The sequence below is a fragment of the Primulina tabacum genome, chromosome 10, assembly GCF_025594145.1.
Source record: "Primulina tabacum isolate GXHZ01 chromosome 10, ASM2559414v2, whole genome shotgun sequence".
Lineage (NCBI taxonomy): Eukaryota > Viridiplantae > Streptophyta > Magnoliopsida > Lamiales > Gesneriaceae > Primulina > Primulina tabacum.
Window position 1 is genome coordinate 12,115,771 of NC_134559.1, and position 11,107 is coordinate 12,126,877.

The window sequence follows — 11,107 nt, forward strand, 5'->3', positions numbered from 1 at the left end:
ATATTTTATTGTACAATTATGATATGTGTTATATTTTTCAATAAATTACATATGTATTGTCAATAATTTTTTCATTGCATATTTTTTTTTTTGAAGTTCAAATATGGAAAATGCTATGAACAAAGCTAAACAAGAAACTAAGCACATGAAAGTTTGCATACCTGATAGTGGTACAACGCACAGTATTCTCCGAGATAAAAGATATTTATTAGAACTAAAACCAACAAAAACAATGGTTAATACAATATCAGGTCATGTAGACTTGATAAAAGGTTGTGGTAAAGCACATTTTTTTTTACCTAATGGTACAAAATTTTTGATAAATGATGCTTTGTATTCACTACAATCGAAAAAAAATTTGTTGAGTTTTAATGACATATATTCTCATGGATATGATACCCAGACAATAAATGTAGGAAATGAGAAATATATATGTCTTACCACATATAAATCATGAAAGAAATATATAGTTGAAAAACTACTAATGCTCCCTACTGGATTGCATTATACATATATAATTCCAATTGAATCAAACATGGTAGTTGATAATCTTCAATATTGATCAATTGGCATGATCGATTTGGACATCCTGGTTCAACAATAATGCGAAGAATTATAGAAAATACATATGGTCATCCGCTAAAAGACCAGAAGATCTTTCAAAATAATAAGTTTCAATGCAAAGCATGTTCTCTTGGAAAACTTATTATAAGACCATCACCAGCTAAAATCCAAAATGAATCACCTACGTTTCTCGAACGTATTCAGGGTGATATTTGTGGGCCAATTCATCCACCATGTGAACCATTTAGATATTTTATGGTATTGATCGGTGCCTCCAGCAGATGGTCACATGTATGTTTAGTATCAACCTACAATGTGGCCTTTGTAAGATTACTTGCTCAAATAATAAAATTACGGAATCAATTTCTCGATCATACAATCAAGAAAATTAGACTTGATAATGCTTGTGAATTTACTTCCCAAACTTTCAATGATTATTGTATGTCTATATGAATCATTTTTGAGCATCTAGTGGCTCATGTACATACACAAAATAGATTAGCTGAATCATTAATTAAACGTCTACAACTGATTGCTAGACCAATGATTATGAAAACAAAACTCCCTGTTTCTATATGGGGTAATGCAATTTTACATGCTGCTGTATTAATTCGCATCAGACCAAGTGCATATCATAAATACTCCCCATTGCAGCTTGAATTTGGTAAAGAACCAGATATTTCTCATCTGAGAATTTTTGGATGTATGGTATATGTGCCTATTGCACCACCTCAACGAACAAAAATGGGACCTCAAAGAAATATCCGAATTTATGTTAGTTATGATAGTCCATCAATAATTCGATATCTTGAACCTCAGACAGGAGACGTGTTTACAACACGTTTTGCTGATTGTCATTTTAATGAGGAAATCTTCCCAATGTCAGGGGGAGAAAAGAAAAATATCGAAAATGAAATTACATGGTATACATCATCATTGTTACATCGGATCCAAGAACTAAACAATGTGAAAAAGATGTACAACAAATTGTGCACTTGCAAAGAATAGAAAATCAGATACCAGATGCATTTGCAGACACAAAAGGGGCAACTAAATCATATATACATGCTGTAAATGCTCCTAATCGAATTTAAATTCCAAAGAAACTAATTGAAGACACTCATGATGTCATTAAACGATTGAAGCGTGGAAGGCCAATCGGTTCCAAAGATAAAAATCCTTGAAACAGAAAAATATAGAGAAACATGATGATCACAAAATAGAGAATGATATTCCAACAGAAATACATGATGATAAAAATGTCCCGTCAGAACCACGAACAGACGAGAATCATGAAATCTCAATCAATTATATTAATATTGAAAAAATATGGAAACGAAAAGATATAAAAGAAATTGATGAGATATTTTCTTACAATGTGACATTTGACATCATAAATGACAATGAAGATCATGAACCAAAATCATTTGGTGAATGTAAAAATCGAAAGGCCTGCATAAAATTGAAAGACGCCATCCAGGTTGAATTGGATTCGCTAAATAAACGTAACGTTTTTGGGTCTATAGCCCTTACACCTGAAGGTGTAAAACCTGTTGGGTACAAATGGGTCATTATTCGAAAGCGAAATGAGAAAAATGAAATAGTAAGATATAAAGCTCGACTTGTTGCACAAGGTTTTTCTCAAAGGACTGGAATTGATTATGAAGAAACGTATTCTCCTGTTATGGATGCAATTACATTTGGTATTTGATTAGTTTGGCGGTATCTGAAAATTTAGAAATGCGTCTTATTGATGTCGTCACAGCTTACTTATATGGATCACTTGATAGTAATACATATGAAAATCCTTGAAGGATTTAAGATGTCTGAAGCACAAAGTTCAAAACCCAGAGAATGTTATTTTGTGAAATTACAAATATCATTATATGGGTTAAAGCAATCCGGCCGAATGTGGTATAATCGGCTAAGTGAACACTTAATGAAAAAGGGATATGTAAACAATTCAATATGCCCTTGTGTTTTCATTAAGAAAACAACATCTGTGTGCGTAATTATTGCTGTATATGTTGATGATTTAAACATCATTGGAAGGAATAAGGAAATTCAAGAAGTTGTGTCATACTTGAAAGAAGAATTTGAAATGAAGGACCTTGCAAAAACAAAGTATTGTCTGGGTTTGCAAATTGAACATAGAGAATGTGGAATATTTGTTCTCCAGTCAAATTATACAGAAAAGATCATTAAACGTTTTAATATGGATAAATCAAATCTTTTAAGTACTCCAATGGTTGTTAGATCATTAAACATAGAAAATGATCTATTCCGTTCATGTGAAGATGATGAAGTTATTTCTTGGTCCAGAAGTACCATATCTAAGTGCTATTGGTGCCCTTATGTATTTTGCAAATTGCACAAGACCTGATATATCTTTTGCTGTAAATTTATTGGCAAGATTTAGCTCATATCCAACAAAAAGACACTGGAATGAAATTAAACATATATTTCGTTATCTACGAGGATCGACAGACTTGGGAATTTTGTATTCAAAAGATACCAATCAAAGCATAATTGATTATGCTGATGCTGGGTATTTATCTGAGCCACACAAGACACGTTCCCAAACAGGATATGTATTTACTCGTGGAGGCACTGCAATTTCTTGGCGTTCACAGAAACAAACACTTGTAACAACTTCATCAAATCACACCGATATTACTTCACTACATGAAGCAAGCCGTGAATGTGTGTGGCTAAAATCAATGACCAAACATATCCAAACCTCATGCGAATTATCATTCGACAAGAAGCCCGTGACACTATATGAAGATAATGCTGCATGTGTTGCTCAAATGAAAGAAGGATACATAAAAAGCAACATAACTAAATATATTCCCCTTAAGTTCTTCGCATTCACCCAAGAGCTTGAGAAAAATAAAGATATTGATATTCGTTACATTCAATCAAGTAAAAACTCATCAGATATCTTCACAAAGGCACTTTCTACGACAATATTCAGAAAGCATATATATAACATTGGGATGCACAATCTACGAAATTTGTGAAGAATCGTTCGTGTTAACATGAGGGGGAGTTTACGTGACTGCACTCTTTTTTCCTTACTATGGTTTTTATCCCAAATGGTTTTTCTTAGTAAGGTTTTGAACGAGGCATTATAAAACACGTAAGGAAGACAATCATTGTATCATGATCATCATCACAAGGGAGAGTTGAAAAATAAGAGTTGATATATTTGAATGTTGAAAATAAGAGTTGTAAATATTGAAAATTAGTGTGTGATAATGTATGCAATGATGAATTTATTTTTGGATTATTTCCAAAGAAATTCTATAAATAGGTCTCTCAATGTATGAAGAAAATCACAATTGAGTAGAGAGAAAATTTTATAAAGTGTGTAATTTGGTAAATTTTGAGAGTTTGAGATTTTTACTTTTTACTGTAAATTTTTACTTTTAACAATATATATATATATATATATATATATAGATAATGATATTTTAATTATAGCACCACAAAAATTAAGATTCTGAAATTTTGCATTGCGTTTTTGGAAATACAAATGCTAATTGACCATATTAATTATTTAGTTATGAGTATTTTTGGAGCAATACTTAAAATCAATACAAAGCCCAAACCAGAAAATGTTGTCCAATTATTGGCACCAAGTAATCAGCCCCATGGATCACATCGATTTTTGCGCTTAAAATTAAATAGACCATATATTTGTGCATCAGTTGGGGGAAAAAATTAATTAATACAATATCTAATATTTTAAATGTAGAAGTATATATTCAAATTAAATATATGTTTGTTCCTTTCAATAAATGTGTATACACAAATGGGTTCATATATGAAGTTTACTAAATTTTAATATATTTTTGAAATTATTATATATATATATTTATTTATTTATTTATATATGTTTGTTCTTTGCTAATTACTCAGTCAAATTAATTAACATAATTAACTAATAGGATTTTTGGTCAACTTAGTCGAGAAACAGCTGAGTGGGCACAATCATCCGGACGGAAAAAGGTCATCCTAATATATCAAATCGCTAGTCTTTGTGGTTTGAGTGACATAACTTTCTCCTGTTATACGAGAGGTCAGAATCTGAACCTTGGTGAAAGCAAAAATACCAATACCTTCTATTGTAATTTAAAAAAATTATGCATTAAATGAAAAAATAAATAAACGTAGAAAAATAAAATGCACAGGTGATGGATTGATTCGGACACCTGCGAGGGTGCTTTAAACACAATATTTTCAATGAACTGCAATAGCTCATGTTTTAAGAATGCATACACCGATAAATTAGATTGAGTTTTGTTTCAAACCAAGAGCAAAACACTAATCCTTTGTTAAAAAAACTGATATATTTTGAAAACTAAAGACTTGTGTAAAGTGATCTACTGAAATACGGGGAATCAATTATGTTTTCTATCAGCTCAGCTATGAAAAGAACTGAACTGATATCAGCTGAACTGATCAAATCAATTTAAAAAACACAGTTGAGCAGTTAATACACAAGATATGTATACGGATGTTCGGAGACTTCAACTGCTCCTACGTCACCCCTTGTACGACTCGGGTAGGATCCATTAGAATAATTTGATTTATACAACACCTTGTACAAACCCACCCAGCTTAGGACTTATCCAATGCCTAACTGAACTCTTAGTCTAGACTGAAGGCATTATCTTTCAGCTAACACTTGTTTAACGTTTATGTGTCAAAGACTACATACACAAGAGAGATCTATGCTCAAAAGCCCAATAAAACAAGCCCATTAGGCCCAATGACACATACGTAAAATATTTGGTTATTTACGTTTTCAAAAATATTATCTGAACCCTCAAAAAATCTTCTACTTAGCTAAAATTGCCTACCGATTTAAAATATGGCTCGATGCGTAAAAATATCTTAGAAAGGCTCATTTTTGAAAATGCATATTAAATACACCATATATTAAATAAAAACTTATAATCATGCCATAATCAGGTAGTTGGTGCATTTCGAACCACTAATAAACATTTTAATAAAACCCTAGATTTGCATGTAGTCGGATTACGTTGTTCGAATTTCAAAACATTAAATAAATGAAGGAATTTCCCGTTTACGAACCATGCCTCATAGCTAGTTGTGAATACTACTCATTGGGCAGTTCCGAAGGGAAATACATCGGCTTTATTCCATAATTTGACCGATATGTTTTTTTTTTCGTAAAATTTTCCCCAACTAGATTATGAACTTGGCTGCTATGATACCACTTAACGAGACCGGAGTTAGTCGACACCGGCGTTATTCAACAATCAAATAATTACTAAACAACAAGCCTAGTAGTACAATATAAACAAAAACCAATTTATTTCATAAATATCATAACATAGAATCGTCTTTATAATAGTAACTTTGGAAAAGATAAAAATCTATGGAAGCGTTTACAACTTGAATTAAAAACTCAAAAGAAGATAATCTTAATTAAACTTCTTCATGCATCTATTACTAGCCCCAAAATTGATGTCTGATTCTTCTTCCTCTATTTCTTCTCCTGACTTATCTGGGCAGGATAGAGTAAGGGGTGAGTTATATGTCGTCACTTAGTAAGCGGGGGGCCGTTCGAGCACATACATAACAAAAACACATGAATTTTGAAAACCACATATCATATCCTGCATAACATGATTCTCATAACATGTCATCATCATAACCATAACCATAATTTTGGCCAAGAAACTGAGATTCATCTATTTTTCATGGTTTACTGATATCAGTTCTTAATTTTTACTCCTCTAAGGGGGTGGAGCCGTATAACGGTTGCAATCACACTGTGTAAAGGCCATAAACATATCGTGGATATTGGGATTCCCATCATATTTAGCTGAATACTCACAATGCTAAAATATAAAACATACGATAATCGCATCAAGAAGGGGGTAGAAGAATAACTGCAATCGACCGTAATTTTCGAAAAATGAAACAATTGATAAACAAATTATACTTTTAAAACAAAACCACTTACCTTAGACCTGGATGAAAACATAAATAATTCGAGAAACATAGAAGAATCATGCAACTGACACTTCGAAAACGTAGCAGCACATCGACCGAAAAATCAGCCATCTTGAAAAAATTTTTGTGCCTTAGTGAATCGTTGGATCGGGCTCAAAATTCACAGTACGTTCATAAGTAGGTCAACTAAATTATTAATGGTGGCGATCGGGTTTGAAGGTGTTTTATCCTGTTTATGGACGAAAAACTGTAGTTATGTTGTTCTCGCCAAAATCTGAACAGTTTTCTTGTGAAGACTATATACAAAAAACTAGTAGTTGGATTTGGCCGAAATTTGAATATGTTGTTCAAAATATGACTGCATATTCTGAACAGTGGAGATCGGATTCCGAGCACTAAGCGAGGGAAACAATTTTCCCAACTTGGACTGAATTTTGATGAATGCAGCAGAATTTTGGAGAGGAAATTTCGAAAATATGGAGAGCAGAAAAATTGAGGTGTAAATTTTTGAATGTGAGTTTCTCCTATTTATAGAGGGTTTGTTGCTATCCAGATCGTGTATTATATTCTTGTTTAAACTTTTGAATTAAATTTTGCATCTAAGATAGATTATCATCTCTTATATCTCATTATCCTTATTCAAATATATATATAATCACTTATCATATATCTTTATCTTATATTTATATATCCCAAAAATCGAAATATAAGCATACTAGCTATTTTCTTAAATTTTGTACTCCTTCGATAATTGTACACAAAGATTTAATTATCACACACCACTTTATATAATCTGAATAATTATTAAATACAATATTTGATATGTAGTACAAAATTTGGAATACAAAAATAATACACCGACTTGAATTTTGCGGGTTTTACATTACCACTATCAAAATTTCAATTTGATAGTTTTCCATCTCAATTATATAGGTCATCTTTTCTTTTTTTTGTTTGCCTCAAATATGTAGGCATATATTATTCATATCTGGTCATATTATTTCTTTTCTTTTCCTAATGCACTCATATCTAATTTGTGGTCTTATAATTAACAAAGAATTGAAAAGATAAAAAGAATTCATTTTTATAGGCACTCATTAAGTAAGGGCAAAATTTGAAAGTTATTTGTATAATTGATATTTTCAATGAATTTCTTAATCTGTATAGAAAAAAAGCATACCTATATAATTGAGACCAAAACAAGTTTGATCTCTCTCCGTTATGATATGTCAAACCACCTTTTTGAGCTATTATTTATTTTATATCCATGGGTCCTCAATATTAATTCATCATCAAAACTAACGAAAGAAGGTTTCACGAATCTTTATTTGTGATACGGGTGAACATTGCTCATGTTTATAATAAAAAATAATAATTTTGATATAAAAAATAATTTTTTCATAGATTGCTCAAATAAAATATTTGTTTCACAAAATTGACTCGTGAAACCGTCTTACCGAAATTTTTGTGTTCTTCCTAAACAATGAGGAAATCAATGCTTTGGGTCTCAAAGGGGATAAAAAGATTATTATCTTGTTTAAAAAGGACCCAGTTTTGGAAGTACAACTCATTTCGGTTATTTTTTAACTACGAATTAACGATGGGGAACAAAAACTTCAAGGTACCGTTTCGACTAATCGCAACCATGATGGACCACAATGGTTTAATATTAACATAATATGATTAATTACCCGTCCTATTATTATATGACTAGCTACAACACAGTAGTGTTTTCCATTAACTTCATTAATTTTGAGTTTTTATTTATTAAATTTTCAAAGTTTGGTTTTTAATACGTTAATTTTTTGTTTTCGTCTATTTTGGTCTAATTGTTGATTTGACACTGAAAAATGCTGTCATGACATTGAAAAATATTGACGTGAAATCGAAAAATTGTTGATTTGTTAGATGTCACGGCAGCAATTGAACCGAAATAGCAAAAAATAAAAAGTAGTCTGTCATACCAAAACTTCGAAAACTTAATGAAACAAAACCCGAAATTGGGCAAATTAAAGAGCCAAAAAAATCATTTTCACTAATTATTATTATCAGAAACAAAAGTATGATAGATGAAAAATAAAATAAAATGAAATTGATCTCTAGCTCTCCACACGTCAATAATGGAGAACGAAATGTAAGCATCATTGCAGAAACAAGTAGTAAAGGACAGCATGTGAGTAAAAGAAACCTTGACCAAACCGGGAAGAAAATCACATTGTGAAAGTGAAATTTGCTTAAAATTCAGTTCTTGAGAGTATCAAAACTGTAAAGTTGTTTGGAACTTTGACATATTTGTGGATTATAACGATCGAAAGTGATCGCAAAAAATTACATTTAAGCAGTTAGTTTGTTCATCAATTTCTGCAGTGGGGGATCACATGCTAGCTAGCTTTGATGTTTAAATCCAAATAGACTAGGCCAGGTTTACCTTCCGTGAGATATGATCCAATATTCTCTTGTTCGATACCGATCAATGGGAACGGTCACTCGGGATTTTCAATCGTGTAGAGAGATCATTTTATAAGGGACCAATTCTAAGTGTTTAGGATTCGAGACATTATCGCCATCGCGAGTGAGATGTATAGAGGTGACAATGTATATATGTTTATGGTGGAGGATGATATTTGATTTTTATTGTTGAACTTGTTTTCTTGCTTGGTTTTGTCATAGGATTGATTTGGAAAAAAGGGTTAATTTGTGGTGTTAAGTGTGTAGATGATTTAAGGCACCAAGTTGTAAGTTGGTACGAGCCGATTTGATTTGTGAATCTTGGTCCGAGCAACATAAAATGTTTACCACACATAAATCAAGTGTGGGAAAAATAATATTAAACATCAAGAGAAAATTAGTCAGTCTTGTAAATCGTCAAAGTAGAATATTAAACTTATAAGTTGTTTTTTTTTTTTGTCTTTTTTTGTCGAAGTGCTAACGTGGAACAAGACAAGTCAACAATATATATTCAATATCACATTAGATATGTATGTCTGGTGTCATGTCAGTAATATTTGATGTCACGTCAACATTCTAAAAAAAAGAATACAAGGAAAAAATAATCAAATTATTAGACTTGTACCAAACTTTGATAATTTATAGGATCAAAATAAAAACTGACGAAATTATAAGATGAGTTTTTAAATTTTTAATTATAAACACACACACATATAAAGAAAATCTAAGATATGGTATTGTATTAGAAATTGAGAGAGCATGAACTTGGTTGATTTATCATAGCATGTGCTAAAATTTGAGGAATTTCGATTTCTTGCTTATGGCCTAATTGCATTTTAAATCTGGCTGATAAAATAAATTTGTAAATACACACGTATCAAAAATCGTATTCAACCAAAAACAGTGAATATATAACATCTTCGAATCTTTATTATTTTATTTTTGCACATGGAACCATATCTCAAATTAATCCTGTAAACTTCTTTCTCCCCACCAAAAAAAAACAAAAACAAAAACAAAAACAAAACAAAACAAAACAAAAAAAAAACAAAAATAATCCTGTAAACAGACTTATTCATTATTTTTCCTGGAAAAGAAGTTTTATTCCATGCAATCTTAGAGCATACAAAAACTCACAATATATTTTAGTGCACTTTCATGTATTATCAACAACATGGATATTTTTATAAAAACAACGCAAACATACATTTTCATCGAAAAATATATAAAATTATTGAATCCGCTATATATACGATAGGAATTTTCCTTAAGAACCTAAGTCCACCACTATATATATAAATCAATCTATCTAGATATACATATATCCTCACAAAAAATTTCCTTCATCCTGAAATCCATCTATCTCACAAAAAATCAAAGTTTTCGTGACACAGACAAAAATAAATCGACTCGATGAGGTTAGTCTACGTATGCGAAGAAGAGGAAAGGGACATAGGGAGACATCAAGCCCTTGGAAGATGTCCAAACTGCGGAGGAAAAGTGCAAGCAGTGGAGGTGGAAGGCACAGGGAGATTCTGCTATCTTCCTGTTTGTTTCAGGATCAAGAGGAAGTATGTGTGCATTTTCTGTTCTAAACGTTTGGTTTTGTATTCACATGCAATTATGTGATTTGTAATCCCTTTTCATTGACTTTTAATTTCTTACATATTTATGAACTTTGGTGTAGAGATTGTGTTGGAAATGATCAGCTTAGTATATGAATTAATTAGCATGCAACTGGCGAGTTATAGTTTTATCTTGATTTATAAATTATTTATATATCATTAATTAATTAAGAAAGGTATATATAGATCGAGTCACTGCCTGATAGTCTCGGCTCGAGGTATGATTTATTTTAATTTACAAAATATATACTATCTTATTAAGCGTGATGAACTGAGAGACACAAGTATTATGTGGTCTCTAGCTATTGGTGTAATATTTTATAAACTTTAGGATTTAGGAAAACTGATTCTTTTTATCATATATGTTTGTCATTTTGTGATGTTGATATTTCACTGATCAAATTTCGATCTTAGCCTTAAATTTTTTTTAGTTTTGGAATTCGTGTCATATCAATACGCGTCATTCGTGCCAAATATGA

General features: G+C 31.2%; 1 protein-coding gene across 1 annotated transcript; it reads left to right on the forward strand.

The window, feature by feature from the left end:
- The first annotated feature begins 10,247 nt into the window (after nt 1–10,247).
- On the forward strand, nt 10,248–10,705 carry LOC142506231 (uncharacterized). Its single transcript, XM_075619422.1, has one exon. The coding sequence runs from the start codon at nt 10,417–10,419 to the stop codon at nt 10,630–10,632; it is 216 nt and encodes a 71-aa protein (XP_075475537.1). The 5' UTR covers nt 10,248–10,416; the 3' UTR covers nt 10,633–10,705.
- Nucleotides 10,706–11,107: the final 402 nt, after the last annotated feature.